The 21,577-nt window shown below is 42.2% G+C and overlaps 1 protein-coding gene across 5 annotated transcripts in view; it reads right to left on the bottom strand.

The window, feature by feature from the left end:
* Positions 1–21,577, bottom strand: part of LOC149218003 (sulfate transporter 4.1, chloroplastic-like) — a 290,950-nt gene that overhangs the window by 218,799 nt on the left and 50,574 nt on the right. Inside the window, exon 1 of one of the 5 annotated variants that reach the window (XM_089383731.1) lies at positions 21,042–21,474. The exons of 3 other annotated variants lie outside the window; for them this stretch is intronic. In XM_089383731.1, the coding sequence (XP_089239857.1) occupies positions 21,042–21,188 (147 nt within the window). In that variant the 5' untranslated portion in view covers positions 21,189–21,474. Of the gene's footprint in view, positions 1–20,374; positions 20,736–21,041; positions 21,475–21,577 lie in introns of those variants that run through there. One more of the 5 variants, XM_089383728.1, reaches the window with a different exon arrangement.

Genomic DNA, 21,577 nt, shown 5'->3' with positions numbered 1-21,577 from the left:
TTGTCATGGTCCTGATACTCATCAATTGAAGATCTAGAAGAAGAAATTTGATCGGGTTTTCCTCTAAAGAGGTGAGAGGTTTTGGCCCTCACTGACAAGCCTACATACTGTGTCACTTGTCCTGTATTGTGCATATTGGTAATTGCCTTGATGAAGAGAACACAATAATAACATAACGAAGAAAAGACTATAAGCTAAGAAATAAAAGTATATCACAGGCAATTATCAAGCAAAGAAATATTTTAACTATTCATGCCCTAGATTTCTCAACACTCTGAACTAGGGAGAATTCCACCTGCCAATCATCATTAATCATCATAACATCCTGTCGCCATGAACCATCTCTGAGTCTCATCTCATTTCTGCTCTGTTGAACACTGATATGAATAATGAAGAAGAATCGATCAAGAATGAGTCAAAAGACCTTATCACTCTTAGTCCAGAGGTAAAACCTCAATCATACTTGATCCCATATCAAGTTGTTGAACACCATGCATCCTAAACATAGGGAATACAGCAATACACGATGTGCCCATCGGTAGTGCTATGGCCCCTATCGAATTTTCCCAAACTCATTGGCCAGATGAGAGGTACTTCCCATGTCTTCTAAACTACATGGGTAGGATGATGAAAGAACATCAACAAGGCAAGAATATATCATATCTTGCTCAAAACCACTTGTAGGGAAAGGAGAAACCACAACCTACAAACTCATGTCATAATCACACATAGGGAAAGGATGAACCACATCCTACAAACACATGTTGCAATCGCACGTAGGGAAAGCATGAACCACATCCTACGCGCATACAAAACACCCAGACTAGGGAAAGGATAAACCACGTCCTACATGCATGCAAATCAACAATTGTAGGAAGGATCCTACACGTGGGGAAAGGATGAACCACATCCCACTAACATGTCTACGACAAATCATAAGGAATGATCTTACACGTGGGGAAAGGATGAACCACGTCCCACCAACATGTCCATAGATGCCTATTTGCATTTCTCACTGGAGTATCCACGGGAGAAGGTGAACAACTCATCCTGCTCATATGCCATAGGAGAAAGTGAACCACTCATCCTATGTATATGTCATCAATAGTAGGGGAAGGTGAACCACTCACCCTACATACATGTGTCTGCAATCATAAGAAAAGGTGAACCATTTACCCTACACACATGTCATTCATCACAAGGGAAGGTTGATGCAGGAGCATGTGACTTGGAGGGAAAATCTTCAAACTTATTCCAAAAATATAAAAAAAAATCTACAGGCAAAGGAGTGGGGTCCTTTAGCTAGAAGTTTCCATGCTTTTCTAGTTTAAGATAGGGATAGAATTAAGAATAAAAGCATTCTGTAATAATCGCTTATGGATAAGCGATAATAAGTTTTTATGCATGATTGCTTTAAATCACTCTATGTAAAAGGCATGCTTTTGTATGGATAAGGACCGAGAGGGCTTATCTATTATTTATAAAATGAAATAATGGGACGCTCAGGTGAAGGTGTGCCCGGAAGCATTATCATTGACAAAAACTCTTTCTGTGCATCTGATTGATGGTTCTCTGTTAAACTATTATTTTTATGCGTGTATCAGTTCCGGTTCTATTATTCCCTGTGTTTCATTAATGGTGATTCAATCTTTGTTTCCCAATTAACACTTAAGCTTAGGCCTGTTGGGTTGTTTTCCATATATCGGCGCATCTATTTCCTCTTACACACATTGTTGAGCTTCCAAGCAGAAACTCTGTTTTACACAGAGAATTGGTGAAATTACTTAGTCGCGGTAGAATTCTAGACTTAAAAGTTTATAAGCTCTGGTTCATTCTTGTATCGGGTCCGAACCAATATCGCATCGCATAGTCACAAGTGGACTAGAAAGGGTCGTTTGAACTGTCGAAGTCCAAAACTCCAACTGTGCGGACCCGAAACACTATAGAGAGGAGTGGAAAGGTTGTCGGGTCCACGATTGTTATCGCATCGCTAGATTGGAACAGAAGGAGCCTAGCATTGGAGTGTTGGAATCCCCTGTTAACCACTGGAGTGGCACCTGATGATTATATGAAGACTCCATGCCCAAGGATGATCCAGAGGACACTTGTACTATCAGATATCATCAGTCAAAGAAGTTTTTTAACTCTACTTCTATCTTCTCATCATCTTTCTTGTATCCAGACTCCACACCCTATGGAGAATTGTAATAAGTGATACTAGTAATGATGAGTTTTGATTTTGTAACAGGGCTAGGATGTTGGGACTCGATCAGCAAACAAGTACACCTTTGAATGTTTTTTTTATCTGGTTAATTATCCCTTCTTTTTCAGAGGCGAATAATTTTCTAAGTTTTTTCACTCACATTTTACCCCAAAGCCGGGGTGACAGTTTGAAGGTTGAGCCCCTGACACATCTTAGTGTCTAGAATCGATGTATATTACAATACTATATCACACAAAAAATTTCATGGAATTTGGTTAGGTCTAGGTAGTCATTTTTTAATTTTTTAGATTTCCCGCGGGTCAAAATTGGAAATAAAATTGTATTTAAATTATAATAAGTGTAGTCTAGAAAAGTTGTATGGGGTATGAGTAATCAAACACCTCTCACCTTCAACTTTCTACTATGACACACTTTGAGGGGTTAATAATGTGTTTTGGACCCTCAAAACCCACTTTTCCTAAGTTTAGTGGGAAATCTGACAATTAATTAAGCCATAAATTAAATAAATGGAGAAAAGTAAATATCCACACATGCTAAATGTTGTGGAAATGAAGTGGAAAATTATGTGGGAGTTAAAGTGAAGTCCCAAGGTGATGTGGACTCCTAAAATCAAAGAACGGACATGTGCTCAAATAAAATCGAATTTCTGACACTAAATGAAAACGCTGCTTGGAAATTCGAAATTGTGAAGTTAATGCACATTTGGGAGGATTTGGGAGAATATTAGGTGGAGATTTTTTGGGAAATTGTCCCCACATGGTTTACCACCCATATGCACTTGTCATTCCACCATAAAATTCGAATTTGGCACATAAGGGAAGAAGAAAATGATGTCCACTTGCCAGAATTCGATTTTTACACTTGGCATTGGAGCTCCATTCAACAAATTCGAATTTCTCTTTGGGATTGTCACCTCATGCCATTTGTCATTGTCATTCTTCATTGGGATTTTCTCCCATCTCTATATAAAAGAGCCATGGGCTCTCACATTGTAATAAGATTATTACTAGCTATTGTGCTTGCGGAAGCGCTGCTGCCTTATACACTTTCAGAAATATCAATAAAGACTTTGGGGTTTCACTCATGAGGTGTTCCTCCTTTTCGAGTGTGATGAATCGTTGAGCATTGGTATAATTCCTTTTACTCATGCTTTGATCTAATTTGCTTCCATATGCTCTTGTAGATTTGTTAATGTAGAGCTATCTTGCATTAACATTTGATCTAGAAGTATGCTCTAGGTATAGAATGCTCTAGTTGGTTTTAAATGAATCTATAGAGTTCCTTATCATTGTTTATTGCTAAATCTATATGGAATTAATTCTTGATTGAAGTTTTGTACAAGGAACATCTTGTTGGGATTACAGAATCAAGCGTGGGGCAGTCTTTGGAGAGACCAACCCACTCTTGATACATTCTTAAAGGAGCTCTCATTTGTTCTTTGAACTTTCATAGTCTTATCCTACAAAGCGGTTTTGCAGAGATTTCGGCACATAGCTTGTACACAAGCCGAGAACTTCTAAATTTAGATCTCTTTTAAAAAACATTGTACTTCATTTCTTTCATTTGCTATTTAAGAGCTTGAAGATGGTTAAGCAAAGATGAGAGTTTACTCTCACTCTTTAGCTTACCCTTTTGTAAATTATAATTGTACATATACATTTTATCTTGCTGATTTTTCCATCATAAGAAATAAAGATCTACATCCAAGTGATGATGAGAGATGAAATGATCCTCTCTAATATTTATATGATCCTCCATGGGATTCGAATAGCCTAATTATGCCTAATAATGCCCCTATAACAAAAATAATGTGCAAAATAACATCCTTTCGTGACAAGCCCACCAAATAGCTCCCTAATATGAAAAATAAGCTTCTCAAGAGGACCGAAATGGTAATACAATAGCTAGGAGGATCGTTGGAAGGCCTAGTGAAGTCCCTCATGTGCCATAATGAATAGGAGGGCTCCAATAATAGTGATGAAGGGGGTGACCCCTTGATCTCTAAGCAAATGACCTATGGTGCTCCCAAGTGGCTGTGGGGGCACAAAATCATCCTCATGGGTCTCCAACAAAATCGAACAAGCATGTATCCTAGATGCAAGGGCTAGAACAATGATGCAAGCCCTCACTTTGTCTCCCATGGTAAGACAAAACCCCATCTGGGCCCTAGATCAACTGCAAGTGTGTGGTGCAAGTGTGTAGCCAGCTGGGCAAGGTGGTCCAGGTGCATCATCATCATCAAATAAGTGGGACACGAGCGAGCAATGAATGGTGCTGAAGGATCCCATGGCATGGCTATCTGCTCTCTGCTATAGTGGAGGCCCATGGCTCTCAACGCACACCCTACAAATGCCAATATGACCCTCTGGAGGGCTTGGACCCCGTATAGGGAGACCAAACCCCAAGATGAAGACCCACCTGCAATCTTGTATAAGATCCAATGCATCTCCTCACCTTCCAGTACAACAAATCATTAGTGTAATTGAGTAAATGAGCTTACAAATCATGGAACCAAGTGGGCACTTCATAGTGGCATGCCCTTCCATAATGGGCTTTAGAGTGTATAGGTGTCTCCAAGTTCAAGAAAGAGGTTAATCAAGGACCCTATTAGGTGGTTTCAACCTCTAAGGGAGTGACAAGTCCATGGTACATCCGTCATATGGTTGGTGTCATGTATAATGATGGAACGGAGTGGGGCATCAGGGGAAGGCTCCAAGCCACATGCCATGGTACAAGGGTAGCTATGATGAGGGAAGCCCACACTTGGGTGTGTAGATGTAGGAGGGAGCAATTGTGGTACAAGTGTTGCCCCGACCTTATTTTTTCCACCCTTCTTCATATGTCTTTTTCCTTTTATTGATTTTTCTTTTTATAACTACTTGGGGCGCCAATGAAAGAAAGCATGACGTGTGAGGAATAGTAGTGATTACCCCCTTAAGGTTTAGGCAGTTCATCGCCCATCAAGGGATGGTTCAAGCATAGGTTCCTTAATTATGCAGAGGGCTCATGTAAGGGCCCTAGGAACCAAGGTGATGGCCATAATGATAAGGGGTAGAGTTCATGTTGGCTTTTGCCCACATGCTAAATTTTTATGTCTTGGCCATCTTTTGCATTTTATGATACATTTCTTGTTGAGAGTGGCTAAATTATGCTTTTTAGTTTCTTCTTAACTACATCATCCTCTGAGGCATCGTTCTAGGCCCGACCCAAAGTGTGGAGAAGGCGAGGAGGAGGCTAAATCTTTGTGGACCCAATGGACAAATGTGGACCCAGATGGGAAATATATGGAAAGGGGCTATAATAAGCAAAGGGGAGTGATGTATGTGGTTTCGGGAAGCGGGACCACACAACAAAAATCATGGTTTCCCATGTAGTGTTGAAGTTTCTAAGTCTACCAGTTAGAAACCCTCCATGCACTTTACTGATTTATTTCTACCTATTTGTCTCGTTATTTAACAAGTTATTTACAATGTAAATACTGAAAATAAACATTAATGCATGCTCAACATATTACAGATCAACAACTGAAGGAAACAGAAATAATCACACCAAATGACACCATTATTTTTGGACCAATGTCCCCGGGAAAACCGGTGCAGCTATCTGAGGGTTTTCTTATTAAGAACTTTCAGAGTACAATCTGGGTGCCAAATCCGGCTTACCTGACACAGAATTTCCTTGGCAATAGTACCTCTTAGTCTGAGACAAATGGCCCGGTTGAAACCCCGAATAAACCTTCTAGCAGCTCCTTAGCTCCAATATGCCCCAGAAACCCCAGCGTCTGCCTTTCTGGACTGCGTCAGCCTCTCTTTGCCCAGCGCTGGCCTTGCTCACCCTGAATGGACCTGCGTCAGCCTTCTGGCCCTCTGCGTCAGCAACGCTAGCCCCTCTGAAGCATTGCGCAGCTCCCGGATGCTTCTACGTGGCTCTACGTGAGCCCTAGCTGCTACTGCGTCACTATCTCTAGCTCCTACGTTGCTCTCTTGGCACTACCTCTACCTCTATGTCTCTTTGTACTCAATACCCCTCAACTGCAACTCCGATCACTGATTCTATCTCTCTTAGTAAACCCCGCTCTAGAGAATAGAATGACTGATCACTCTGGTGTATTCTCCAAGTGACCCTCAAGCCTCCTCTTATACTTTTCTCGTTGACATATCAACGTCAGAGATTAAGTCCCTAATCAACGGCTAAGATTAGATTTGGCTTGATCCATGTATTTTGGACCATTCTAACACAGTTTTATGTTAATCCACATTAATATTTTAATTTCTCTAAGTTTAGACTTAGGGACTCCATTAAAAATATTAATTATTTTAATATCTCTTAAACTATTTAGAATCTACCCAAACCCTTTCTGGGTATTGGAGATCTCATGTGCCCCAACCTCTCCACCAAATTTCGTGGCTAGAGGGCATCCGATGCTACCCCAAATCAACACTCCCTCTTAGCGAGGAGTGTGTTCTAGTAATAATTATCACTCAGTATCACCCTGATCATCCAGCAACGGTCCCTGTGCTGATGCTAGGCCTGCTGCCCACCATCCTTTGCACTACTGTATCCTGTACTGCTGCCCATGGTTTTGCCACTGCCACTATCATTGCTGCATCTGTATGCCAACTCCCTCTACATCCGTGTTACTGCTGGTCCTTTCTCCCAGCACTACATCCGCACTACAACTCCTCTCATCATGTTGCATCGTGCTGCCCACTGCTGCACTGCAACTCAGTTACTGAGAAGTAAGTAACTGATCTCCCAACTCTGACCTTTCTATTGGGCTAGAGACCCTTCTGATGCTGAAGCTCCCTCTGCCGCTGACAAGTGCTCCCTCTCTGACCTCTGCACTGCTCCAACAACTCCCTGCATCTCACACTGTTGCACACCTCTCTGCCATCCTACACTGGTGCAACAATCCCGTGCCTCTCGCACTGTTGCAACCTGCTAGCCTCGTGTTGTCGTGGGAATCATGCACTGTAGCTCTCTCTGTCGCTTCATCCGCATCCGTCTCTACCCACATCAGCCAGTCCTACTACTCCTCTTCAGGACTCCCATAGCAAGTTCTAATCCAAGAGGTTGGGTACCTTGAAGATCCTGCCCCTCATCGCCTGTAGTCCGTCTGACTACAGCTCTATGTCTCCCCACTTCTGCTCAAGTGGTGTGTGTGCACTCATGGCACAGTCAGCGTTTGTCTCCACTTCCTTCTCTACCCTTGCTGGTGCTGCCTTAGTCTCGGAAGACTCTCCCTTACTCTTGTTCCTTGGACACTGGGTCGCATAATGACCCAGCTCCTCATAGTGGAAGCACTTGATCTTGGAGAGATCCTTCTTCTTCCGCTTTTCTTGCTCTCCCTCAGATGCTAGGGCAACATCTTCCTCCTCTTTGACTTTGATCCCCTTACTGCTGCTTCCCGCCTTTGACTGCCCTCTGATCTCTTCTTGGCGAAAAATCGCCCACACTCATCCCAAGGTGGAAGTGTCCCTCTGCCCAGTATACTCTGGACAAATACCTCCTAGTCTTCTTAGAGTCTTCTTACACTGCATTCAGGGCTGTCCTCACCATCAATTCCTGATCCAGTGTGGCTTCTATAGCAGTGCACTGATCTCGGATCTCATTCAGTCCTCCGAGGAAGGTGTCAATCAGTTCTCCCTTCTTCATTTGATATGACCTCATTTGATTATCTAGCAACATCCTTCTATGCACAGAAGTATGCTGGTACAATTTCTTTAGGGCCTCCTACATCTCATATGTCGTTTCCTTCTCAGTAATGTGTGGTACTACATGGTCCTTGACCCTGTCAAGGATGACGCTCTTGGCCCTCGCCATTGCCTCCTCGTACTTGTCGTACTCAGCTGGGTCGACTGGGATAGCTATCGTCTTCAAGGCGAAGTGCTTGACACGATTTCTGTCAAGTATGGATAAGATTTTGGCCTTCCAGAGTGCAAAGTTTAAGGCTTCGTCCAGTCTGTCCTGCTCTCTTACTCTGTGTAGTGCCATGATGCTCTTCTACTTCCCTCTTGGAAGTTCTCGATCCGACTCCCTCTGAGTCTCAATTTCCCTCCTGGAAATCCTTCTGACGATGTCGAGATGCACCCTACTCTGATCGTCTGTGCAACCGCACCACTGATTTGGATTTCTCAGCTAGAAACCCTCGGTAGCAACTCCCTCCTCTTGGCCTTGCCCTGTCAAGTACTCTTCTTACTACAGTACCTCACCAACTCCACTTTGCAACATTCCCACAGCCTTCTAAACCCAGCAACCTGAAGGTGAGAGCTCCTAGGCTCTGCGCAATCTCGGCACCAGCAACCCGACCACCTCAGCGAATTGCGCCAACCCTCCTAGCTTCAGCGTGGCTCTGCGTGAGCCTCCCTTAGCCTCTGCGCTGCCTCTTCCTGGCTCACCCTTGATGACACAGGCACTGTGTCACCCTTCCCTTGTTGTTGCTCTGCTAGAAACAGCTTCTGTCACTCGGGACAGCTGTTTTCTGCTGCTATTGCTCTGCTCGACTGATGTCCTCAATTCTCCTGTGATCTGCAACCACGCTCTGATACCATGTTGAAGTTTCTAAGTCTACCAGTTAGAAACCCTCCATGCACTTTACTGATTTATTCCTACCTACTTGTCCCGTTATTTAACAAGTTATTTACAATGTAAATACTGAAAATAAACATTAATGCATGCTCAACATATTACACATCAACAACTGAAGGAAACAAAAACAATCACACCAAATGACACCGTTATTTTTGGACCAATGTCCCCGGCAAAACCCAATGCGGGAAAACTGGTGCAGCTATCTGAGGGTTTTCTTATTAAGAAATTTCAGAGTACAATTTGGGTGCCAAATCCGGCTTACCCGACACAGAATTTCCTTAGCAGTAGTACCTCTCAATCTGAGACAAATGTCCCGGTTGAAACCCCGAATAAACCTTCTGGCAGCTCCTCAGCTCCAATATGCCCCAGAAACCCAGCGTCTGCCTTTTTGGATTGTGTCAGCCTCTCTCTACCCAATGCTGGCCTTGCATCACCCTGAATGGGCCTACGTCAGCATTCTGGCCCTCTGCATCAGCAACGTTGGCCCCTCTGAAGCATTGTGCAGCTCCCGTATGCCTCTGTGTGGCTCTGTCTGAGCCCTGGCTGCTACTACGTCACTCTCTCTGGCTCTTGTGCTACTCTTCCAGCGCTATCTCTGCCTCTCTGTCTCTCTGTACTCAATGCCCCTCAGCTGCAACTCTGATCACTGATTCTATATCTCTTAGCAAACCCTGCTCTAGAGAATAGAATGACTGATCACTCTGGTGTATTCTCCAAGTGACCCTCAAGCCTCCTCTTATACTTTTCTCGTTGACATATCAACGCCCGAGATTAAGTCCCTAATCAATGGCTAAGAATAGATCTGGCTTGATCCATGTCTATTGGACCATTCTAACACAGTTTTATATAAATCAACATTAATATTTTAATTTCCCTAAGTTTAGACTTAGGGACTCCATTAAAAATATTAATTATTTATAAGAAATATTTCGGCGTAAATCACATGCAGAGAAAATTTGTCGACGCGTTTCGAACCAACTAGTGTGGTTCATCATCAGGACAAGTTGAAGAAACAAATCCAGCCTAGCATGTTAAATAGTCTAAGCAGAGCCTCCGTTGCTTGTCCTGACGATGAACCACACTAGTTGGTTCGAAACGCGTCGACAGAGTTTCTCTGCATGTGATTTACGCCGAAATATTTCTTATAAATGTTATGGATCACAGAAGCCTCAATTCTAATATTAATTATTTTAATATCTCTTGAACTGTTTAGAATCTGCCCAAACCCTTTCTGGGTATTGGAGATCTCATGTGCCCCAACCTCTCCACCAAATTCCTTGGCTAGAGGACATCTGATGCTACCCCAAATCAACACTCCCTCTTAGCGAGGAGTGTGCTCTAGTAATACTCCTCACTCAGTATCACCCTGATCATCCGGCATCAGTCCCTGTGTTGATGTTAGACTTGTTGCCCACCATCCTCTGCACTGTTGTATCCTGTATTGCTGCCCATGGCTCTGCCACTGCCACTGTCACTGCTGCATCTATACAACAACTCCCTCTACATCCGTGCTGCTGTTGGTCCTTTCTCCCAGCACTGCATCCGCAGTGCAACTCCTCTCATCATGTTGCATCGTGCTGCCCACTACTGCACTGCAACTCAGTCACTGAGAAGTAACTGATCTCGCAACTCTAACCTCTCTATTGGGCAGAGACCCTCCTAATGCTGAAGCTCCCTCTACCGCTAACAAGTGCTCCCTCTCTGACCTCTGCGTTGCTGCAACAACTCCCTGCATCTCACACCATTACACACCTCTATGTGCCATCCTGCACTGGTGCAACACTCTCGTGCCTCTCGCACTATTGCAGTCTACTAGCCTCGTGCTATTCTGGGAATCATCCACTATAGCTCTCTCTGTCGCTTCGTCCGCATGCGTCTCTACCCACATCAGCCAGTCCTATTACTCCTCTTCGGGACTCCCATAGCAAGGTCTAATCCAAGAGGTTGGGTACCTCGAGGATCCTGCCCCTCATCACCTGTAATCCGTCTGACTACAGCTCGATGTCTCCCCACTTCCGCTCAAGTGGTGTGTGTGCACTCATGGCATAGTCATCGTCTGTCTCCACTTCCTTCTCTGCCCTTGCTAGCGCTGCCTTAGTCTCAGAAGACTCTCCCTTACTCTTCTTCCTTGGACACTGGGTCACATAATGACCCAGCTCCCCATAGTGGAAGCACTTGATCTTGGAGAGATCCTTCTTCTTCCACTTTTCTTGCTTTCCCTCAGATGCTAGGGCAACATCTTCCTCCTCTGACTTTGATCCCCTTACTGTTGCTTCCCGCCTTTGACTGCCGTCTGATCTCTTCTTGGCGAAGAGTTGCCCACATCTCATCCAAGGTGGAAGTGTCCCTCTGCCCAATATACTCTAGACAAATACCTCCCAGTCTTCTTAGACTGCATTTAGGGTTGTCCTCACCATCAATTCCTGATCCAGCGTGGCATCTATAGCGGTCAACTCATCTCAGATCTCATTCAGTTCTCCGAGGAAGGTGTCAATTGGTTCTCCCTTCTTCATCTGATATGACCTCAGCTGATTCTCTAGTAACATCCTTCTCTGCACAAAAGTATGCTGGTACAATTTCTTTAGGGCCTCCCACATCTCATATGTCGTTTCCTTCTCGGCAATGTGTGGTACTACATGGTCCTTGACCCCGTCAAGGATGATGCTCTTGGCCCTCGCCATTGCCTCCTCGTACTTGTCGTTCTCAGCTGGGTCGACTGGGATAGCTATCGTCTTCAAGGTGAAGTGCTTGACACGATTTCTGTCAAGTACAGATAAGATTTTGGCCTTCCAAACTGCGAAGTTTGACGCTCCGTCCAGTCTGTCCTGGTCTCTTACTTCGTGTAGTGCCATGATGCTCTTCTACTTCCCTCCTGGAAGTTCTTGATCTGACTCCCTCTGAGTCTCGATTTCCCTCCTGGAAATCCTTCTGTCGATGTCGAGATGCCCCCTACTCTAATCATTTGTGCAACCGCACCACTGATCCGGATTTCTCGGCTAGAAACCCTCGGTAGCAACTCCCTCCTCTTGGCCTTGCCCTGTCAAGTACTGTTCTGACTACAGTACCTCACCAACTCCACTCTGCAACGTTCCCACAGCCTTCTAAACCCCAGCAACCTGAAGGTGAGAGCTCCTAGGCTCTGCGCAATCCCGGCACCAGCAACCCGGCCTCCTCAGCCAACTGCATCAACCCTCCTAGCTTCTGCATGGCTCTGCGTGAGCATCCCATTGCCTCCCTTAGCCTCTGCGCTGCCTCTTCCTAGCTCACCCTTGATGACGGAGGCACTACATCACCCTTCCTTTGTTGTTGCTCCACTATAAACAGCTTTTGTCACTCGGGACAGTTGTTTTCTGTTGTTATTGCTTCGCTCAATTAATGTCCTCAGTGCTCCTGTGATCTGCAACCACGCTCTGATACCATGTTGAAGTTTCTAAGTCTACCCGTTAGAAACCCTCCATGCACTTTACTAATTTATTCCTACCTACTTATTATGTTACTTAACAAGTTATTTACAATGTAAATACTGAAAATAAACACTAGTGCATGCTCAACATATTACAGATCAACGACTGAAGGCAAAAACAATCACACCAAATTACACCGTTATTTTTGGACCAATGTCCCAGGAGAAACCCAATTCGAGAAAACCGGTGCAGTTATCTGAAGGTTTTCTTATTAAGCAATTTCAGAGTACAATTTGGGTGTCAAATCCGACTTACCCAACAAAGAATTTCCTTGGCAGTAGTACCTCTCAGTCTAAGACAAATATCCTAGTTGAAACCCCAAATAAACCTTCCAGCAGCTTAGCTACAATCTACCCCAGAAACCCCAACGTCTGCCTTTCTGGACTACGTCTGCCTTTCTGGACTACGTCTGCCTTTCTGGACTGCGTCAGCCTCTCTCTGCCCAGCGTTGGCCCTGCGTCACCCTGAATGGGCGTGCATCAGCCTTAGGAGGCTTTGGGTCAGCCTTTTGGCCCTCTGCGTTAGCAACGTTGGCCCCTCTGAAGCACTACGCAGCTCTCGGCTGCCTCTACGTGGCCCTGCGTGAGCCTTGGCTGCTACTGCGTCACTCTCTAGCTCCTGCGCTGCTCTCCCGGCACTATCTCTGCCTCTCTATCTCTCTGTACTTGATGCCCCTTAGCTATGTTGAGCCTGCCACCTACACCTACCTACAAGTTAGTGAGAAAAGCCTTCAACCCCACAAGGTGTGGTTGGTGGCAGGGAACTCATAGAAGGGGTTGTCACACTAATCCTGACTCTCTCCATTTGAGCTATCTCCTAGGTAGCTAAAGGGGGTGGTCCCTAATGAAAAGTTAAGTTAAAAGATGTGAGTTTCTAGGAGAGTGTTATAGTGAAAATGGGTTACTTTTAAAGATTTATGAGCAAATATGAAGTGACCAACTTGAAATAACAATGCCAATCATTGATATGATTAAAGACCATAAAACCAGTGCCTTATAAGGAATTTGCTCAACAATTCCTATGGAAGCTAGTGCTTCAGGATCTGCGGAGATCAGACTCATTATTGTGGGAATTGCAGTAGTAGTGCGGAAGCATCAGCAGAGCAATAGCAGCAACAGTGCAGAAGCATCAACAGAGCAGTAGCAGCAGCAGTATGAGTAGATCAAATTTTGCTATGTTCGCAGCTATACCTCCAAAAGTGAGGTGGGGCGACTTGGAATTGTAGTCCAGAACTGCAGAAGATTAGGTAGGATCCTTGAGGTGTCCTCCTCATGGATCACTACCTTACTATGGGGACCCGTATTATTCAAGAACAGGATGGTTCAGTGGCAGTTGATGCAGTCAGTACCAGAGTGGTTGTAGACTAGTAGCAGTCAGATGCTAAGGAGCACAAAGCAGTGTTGACAACAGAGCAAGTGGCTCAGTGCAGAGTTGACAGCGGCGCAGATTCTTTAGTGACAATGCAAATGCTAGTAGCAGTCAGGACTCGAGAGACAGATGCATCACACTAAACACAGTTGATTCAGTATTTCAGATGCTTCTCCATTGCAATAGTTACAGTTGTAGCAACAACAAATGAGAGGGAGTTGCAGTGTTGACAGCAGTATAGCAAGGTCAGCAGTAGCACGGATGCAGCGTTAGAGTTGCGTAGTGGTTGGTGGGGAGCAATAGCCAAACATCAGCAACATGACAGGAGATGACACAGAGACAAAGTGTTGTGGCAGGGTGTGCAGCACTAGAACACAATCCTTGCTAAGAGGGAGTGTTAGTTTTTGTAGCATTAGATGTGTTCTAGCCACAAAATTTGGTGGAGAGGCTAGAATGCATGAGATCTCCAAAACCCAGAAATCGTTTCTGGAAATTCCACCTAGAGATGACTTAATTAGATTATTAACGTATTTTTTAATGTTTTCTATGTCTAAACTTAGGAAAATTGGTTAATTAATCAGCATTATCAAGTCAATGTGAGAATAGTCTAGAAACTCATACAAGACGACTTTAAGATCATCGTAGCCCTTGATTAAGTTTTAATCTTGGTTGTTGGTGCTTCAACAGAGGATTATAAGAAGAAGTCGATCGGCACTTAGAGAACACACCAAACACACTTGAGAAGCAGTTCCTTGTGCAGATCAAGCGAGCAACAAGAGTTCGAGCCAGAGAGAGACGCAGTGTTAGTGAGGGGCAGGGACAGTGATCCGAAGGAAGATTTCCAAATCCGTAAAGGTAGCACCAAGAGGCAAAGTTATTCCCAGTATAGGTCGCTTGAGTGCGGACAGCGCAAGTGCAGGCAGCAACCCGAGTACGAGAAGCAGCACGAGTATGGGCAGAAGTGTGAGTAAAGGCATTTGCGCGATTGCAGGCAGCGCGAGTTGCCGAGGTTGCTTGTGGAGGAAGGGAAATTCCCTTAGATAATTTCGGCGAGATTTTCTTGCCATGGATTGTCAATTTCAGGCATCCAGATTGTACTCAAAATTTCACTACTGCTTAATAATAAAACCCTTAGCTGCTGCACTGGTTTTTCCAAGTTGGGTTTTCCGAGGACATTTGTCCAAAAATAACTGTGCAAAATTTATATGTGTGGGTGCAGGAATTACTCAGATTCCAGCACTAGTTTTCTTTCGCAGTATTTATTTGTGAAAATCACAATGTGAATTATTTGATATTTGTCATAAGAGACAACAGATAAATTGTTAAATAAATTAGCAAATAGAAGAATAATTTCTAGTTGTTGTGATAGATGAAATTTTCACACCAACTACATAATGGAAGCCATACCTTTGGGGTTGGAAGGCCCACCTTCAAACATACGATCATGACAAAAGGGTGAGGGTGCATAATGGTTGCCTCAGGTGGCAGAGATGATGGCACATTGAACTGTCTGGTGACTACAAGGGGTTGCTGGCTGCCGGCTGAAGACAATCTAGGAGAAAAAAATTTCTTGTGGGTGTCACCCACAAGTGGTGGGTAACAGACCTATCTAACGAAAATTTTGTAGGGGTTTATTGGCCATAGTTTACAAAATAATTTATTTAAATCTCTATCTATCTCATTTAAATATACTTTAACTAAATAGATATGCTATTTTAAGAGCTTATTTTAGCTTTCTAAAGGGTGGAGGTGTCCTCATACCCTTTAGATCAGCTCTTGTAAATTTTGTGAATATATTTTGTGTATATTTTCTAAACCTCATTGTATATAATCGATTTCCCTTGTATATATTTGTATTTGTCTTTTGGGCTTACACAGATCCAGCTCAGAGAGGAGGATTACTTCTTGGAAATTCATTACACATTTTTTGCAGCTGGAATATTTGAAGATCAAAGGAAATCGAAATCTTTTGAAGGCATGATTACACTTGCAATTGATCAAACCTTTTTCCTCTAGACGCAAACATCAGACGGCTAAGGTTTCAAGGGTTTTAAGCTCTTCTACAAGTCGATTTGGGAGTTGATCTAAATCTCTATCAATCTATATCTCTATCAACCTAGATTATGCTAGGAGGTAAATTATTAATGCAATCTAAAACTATTATGCTTATGCAAGAGATTATGGATGAGACTACCTTGAGTTAAGATTGTTTATGTTATTTAGGTACTTTATGTGAGATTTATCTTAATGCAAGAGTACTTAACAATATTGTGATGCAATCTTAAACAAGATAAGTGCTAAGAGATACAAGTGTAAATTTCAAGTAACCAACTTTATCCACCAATGATTATTAACAGAAGATATTATGCCAAAATTTAGAAGCCCAAATCAACTCTATTTATCAACAAGATTAAACTCAAATTTTGAGTGCAAAGTTAAACAATCTCTGAGAGCAAGATAAGATAAGCCAATTTCATATTTATGACAATTTATATCAGCGATAATAAGTCAGAAAATTCAGACCTTATCAATGCTATAACAGCAATGAGAAAACACTTAAAATGATGAAATTTTCCCAACACATGAAATATAAAATTTCAAATTTAACCAACAATGCGAATTAGCTTCTTTAACAAACTTTATGATGGTGTATTCAGTGATATTTCATATCTGATTTTAAAATTACAGCAATGAACAATCACAGTTCAGCAAGCTAAAGATGTTAAAAATAGATGGCTAGCGTTTTCAGAAATAGTAAAAATGCACTAGAACTTGAAAATTTTAATTTTTAGGGCTTTTAAGGAGTGTGATTCAGAAATTTCAAAACTGATAAATTTATTACAACATTAAGTTAATGATAGATCAGCTATCCAAAAAATATTGAATATGATGCCCAAAATGTCTAAAATGGTAAGTTTTTACCACAAACTGAAAAATCAAATTTTTTATACTTATCAAGTATATGCTTCAGAAATATTTCAGACTTGAATTTCACAGTTATGCAGTAAATTCCAGCAAGCTAAAATGTTAGATCAAGGTCAAATTAGAGATATTAGAGATGCCCAAGTGGCCAAAACTTGTGAAAATTTAAATTTTGCAATTCTAATTGACTTTGACCAATTAAAATGTGGTTTTAGGGCTTAGATACTAGTGATTTGACTATTGTAATAAAACTGAAGCAGAACAAACATTTAAAAGTCAAACCCTAGGCCCAAAGCCTTGAAGATCCCACGGTTGAAATTCGTTGAAATTTTGGCATCATGTTGCCACTTGAAAAACATGAATTTTGAGACCTTAAACCTGCAAAACCACCAAGTATTTAGCCTTAAAACTTCAGATTTGGGTTTTAGGTCAATTTAGGGCAAAAGAGGCCAAGAAAATGGAGAACAAGGCTAAGGGAGGCGAATTTGCAGGGATAAAAAGGCTAGGTTGATAGATCGGGGCCCAAGAATGAAAAAATTTAGAGCTGACTTCCACAAGATGTCCTTTCATGTGCACCACAATGGTCACTTAGCTCAAATGTTCTTCCACAACATGTGTCAAAGTCCATCAATGACCTCCATGTATTATGCTCGTCAAATCAAGCATCCTCAAGTGAAGTGTCCAACCTCCATAGTGTATATCACAAGGTCCCAAGTTTCTAGGAATAAGTGTCCTCCTCAAGTGCCCACCAATCTACCTCCTTAGTAGGTACCTCCTAATCAAGATAACAACCTCCTAGGTAAGGACACTATGCTAGTATTGTAACCAAGGTTGAGCATTCACCCAAACTAAGCCATCTATATATCCATGAAGCATTGCCAAGGAGCTAATAGACCTAGCACTCTCATAGCAAAGTGAAAACTTTTTGGCAATAATCCCAAAAGCTAACAAAATGGCATTTGAGTAATCATTAGCCTAAAGTTAGAATCAGATCCTCTATAGGGATTTGGCCTTGTCAAAATTGCTTAGGCTTGAATCCTTGTATCATATCAGCAATCATTAAATATCAAAATATCTTCAAATCTAAAGTTCATATTACTTCCTATGTTGTTCCGATCTATTTATGCTTATGTTCTTTTATGTTTGAATAGAACTATCTCAGTTAATTCTGGTTCTTTTAAGACTGAGTATATGGAATAATTTTTCCAATTCTGCTCAATTTATTCCTGCAATTCACATTCAACTCTCGGTGGCTATGCTAAGTATATGGGCAAAATTGTTTGAGATGGTGAGATATTGGCAAAATTCTGATACAAAGAGATATCGGTAGGAAAGACTGTATTTCAATTTTTGGTTGCGCTACTATTCTCCCTTTTGTTACAAGGCATGCTGTTAAAATTGGCAACTAGGGCCAAACTCCATGCGGATCACCTTATTTATGGCCTCTGATATTTTTCCTAGATTCCTCTCATCAAGAGGTGTAGGATTGATCTAAAGATCATCCGATTCCGATTAGTATTTATGGAGATATGAATTTATTTTGATTATGGACAAATTGTCAAGGTCGGCGAGCAAACTTATGTAGGCTCAGAAGCCCAACAGTCACGTCTATTCATCCTCAACGTTTGCATATAAATACAAGGAGCATTCTCTTCATTTGGACAATTCATTCACTCATCTTCTCTCTCTATCCTACGCATAAAAGGAGCCTCTCTCTCTCACACGTGTCGTTGAAAGGAAGACGTCCTAGGGCAAGGAAGATGCAGAAAGAAGGATGCTAGGGCAGCAAGTCATCTCTTTGACCAACGTTGACCAAGAGTTGACCATCCAGAAGTGTGGATTGGATGTGGTTGCCTTTCCTAGGTAGGCCGCAATTTTTGGCACAGAAACCGAGGTGATCTGACCTCTGGTTTGACCGGTGTTGACCGCCCTAGTTTAGGGCTGCAAGTTGACTTCAGAAATCTGCAAATTCACTGTACTTTTGGGGCTGTTCAAAGACAAATTGACCGGAAATTGACCAAGCATTTTAGAGGTCAATTTCAGCTAGTTTGACCAAGTTTGACTTTGCTGATCTAGGGTTTGCTACTGCTAACATAAATTACAGAATTCAGATTTTGTACTATCTCTCTACTGAACTATTGAAGATAAAAGAAGTTTTATCAAAGGGTTTCCCTGCATTGGGGTTTGTCCCTGGCTAGCCGCCACATCTTGTGTCTCTTGTCTTGGCTTGTTTTCTCTTGATTATTTAATGTTCTATCTACACTTTACTTAATGTATATGTGATTGCTAATCTGTGGGTAATAAGAAGAAAAATAAATAAACTGCTCTAAGCATAGAACATAACTAAAATTAACACATGCAAATTATTGAATCTAATTAATAGCCTTAAAATAGGAAATTGAAACCATTGGGCCCATGAAATTGGAGCTCCTAATACAAATCTGCAACACCACCGTCAAGCATTTTAATTAGGGTTAACAGCTTCCAAATCAGATGCCTCTTTACATACACCTAGCTAACCCCTATTATTTCTCATGATTTCTTAAATCCTCACCATATATTCGATTAAATTCTAATTATGAAGCAAATACTATGCTGTCATGCATTCTAATTAAGGTCATATATGACTATTTTAGACCTCTTAACATACACCTAGCCATCCATCCATTAGTTCTCATGTTTTTTTGAATTCTAGCTGTAAATTCCAATAAGGTGTGGGTGTAATTGTAAAGAAAAAAGTCAATTGGATCTAGCCCGAGCAGTTGAGAGGAGTGTTATCATCCCCACTCGAACAATTCCCACAAGTGATATGTTGAACTCTTAAGAAGTATAATGTTCTATTGGCCTCGAGTATAATAGCAATTAGATTCAGAATTTATTCAACTTTACAACAAGAATTAAAGAACACATGAGAATTAATGGAAGGACAGCCATGTGTTTGTCAAGCGGTTTAAAATAGTTAAATATGTGATCATTTGCTTGTGAATCGGAAGCTGCTAACCCGAATTAGAATGCTTGATAGCCTGTGTTACAAATTTGCTTACACATGCTGTCAAGCATTCTAATTCAGGTTATCACGTATCTGCCTATTTTGGGCCTCTTAACATACACATGGCCATCCTTCCATTACATCTCATGATTTCTTGAATTCTCATCGTAAAATCGAATAGCATGGTCTAAATGTTCTACCTTCTGGACATTTTCTGCATATATTTTCCGGCCAATTTTGCCCAAAATCCAGCCAAACATTGTTGGAATTGCAGATTTGAGTTGTTGAGTCTGCACAATCTGAGTGCTGCAGAGGTTTTTCAGGGCACTGAATCCATTTATATGTTCAAAAATTCAGATTAAACAACAGAAAATTGTGATTTTATCAACCACTGTATAGCCAGTTAGCAGTGATGGTTGCCAGAAAAGTCCAAAAGGTGGAATGTTTAGACTCGTCCATTTCTAATCAATTCTGACTCTAATTGTGCTATATGTTTGCCATTCATGTCAAGCATTCAAATTAAGGTTAGCAGCTTCCCATTCACAAGTAAATTATCACACATTCCACCATTTTGAACCTTTTAACATACGTGGCCGTCCTTTAATTTTCACGTTTTTCTTTAATTCTCGCTGTAAGTTTGAACAAATTCTGAGTGTAATTTAATTAGCTTTATCAGATTCCCTCTGTAAGACAATTCCAAGACTATCGGCCGGTCTTGTAGAAGCTGGAGAATTAATTAATCCTTAAGTTTTCTATCAAATTCACGGGATTGTAAAGTGAAATGCATCAAAGGAGAATCAATGAAAGAAGGAACACCTGAGGAACAAGCATTGTGCCGACCGTGACCCCGGCCATAATGTCGGCCTGCAGGTATTCCCTCCATTTATAGGTTCGAATCCAACGGGTGCAGGGCAGCAACAGCAACAGCCATTCCATGGCTGACATTCTTTGGATCCTGGAAAGCCATTTGGCAAAAGAGCTCGGACGAGGACGAATTAACGATGACGATGAAGAATATGGAGGAGAATGTTGCAGAGGAATGACCTTTGGCGTCTGGCGGATTCTAACGGGGGTTGCAGGAGTGCTTGAGGGTGGATAAGAGGACGGCCTCCACTCCATTCTTCGTCACGCTCTCTCCCGTTCGTCCCGCCCGGCAATTGGTACAAGTACGGATATCCTTGCATTTAGTTAAATTGCAATACTTTATTATTTATGACTTTTTATCATCAAATCAAAGGTGCATGCTTTTTTATTTCTTTTATACGGGAAGGTCGATCAAATTGTGTGACGAAGTAAAGATACGGGACCCTGCCAACCAATGGTGTGGCTGTACGCACCATACTTTTTTATTATCGGGCATTTCTTATAAATCTTTGAGTTACACGTTTTTAAATAAGGAGACCGAAGGGATTTTCTAAGGTGCAGCACACCGCCAGCACACGTCTAAGCTCGTCAATGGAACCTTTTGCCCAAATTCGCTTACCATTCGTAGTTCCGTTTCGTTCGTTTTGCCATGTGTCGTCACAGACAGCCGCCTTGATCTCTGCAAACTCCCACCCCCGCCACAGTTCTCTTTACCCGGCACCGCGGGCCTGTAATGTTCTGGGTGTATCCCTTCATTAGCAAACATTATGGTCGTTCCATTTCTCCAGGGATTATGCAAACACTTTACAAATATGTTGAATGTTTTGCGCCAAAGCAAGGAGAAAGGCGAGTGGCACCATATCTGTGAGTGAATAGTTAACGACAACAATTTGAAAGAAGAATTTGGGTTGATTATGGTAACGATCGATGTTCGAGGAACCCAGGGCTTCGAATATCTGCATGGTTATTCTTGCCCGACGCCTTTACATAAAGACCTCCAACATCGTCATGGCCCTGTGGGCCCAAATATCATTGACTCCATTACCTGAGCAACAGAACTAATGTCTCCAGCATCGATGTTATGTAAACCATTTCAACCCTGGAGTTTCTATTCATCAAGATCGGTGAGCTCAGAGCTTTCGAGAGATATAATTT

This window comes from Pinus tabuliformis, chromosome Q (assembly GCF_031772625.1).
Source record: "Pinus tabuliformis cultivar Carrire ecotype Pingquan chromosome Q, CPIR1, whole genome shotgun sequence".
Lineage (NCBI taxonomy): Eukaryota > Viridiplantae > Streptophyta > Pinopsida > Pinales > Pinaceae > Pinus > Pinus tabuliformis.
The sequence above is the reverse complement of the archived record's forward strand: the minus strand, read 5'-3'. Positions and strand labels throughout refer to the sequence as shown.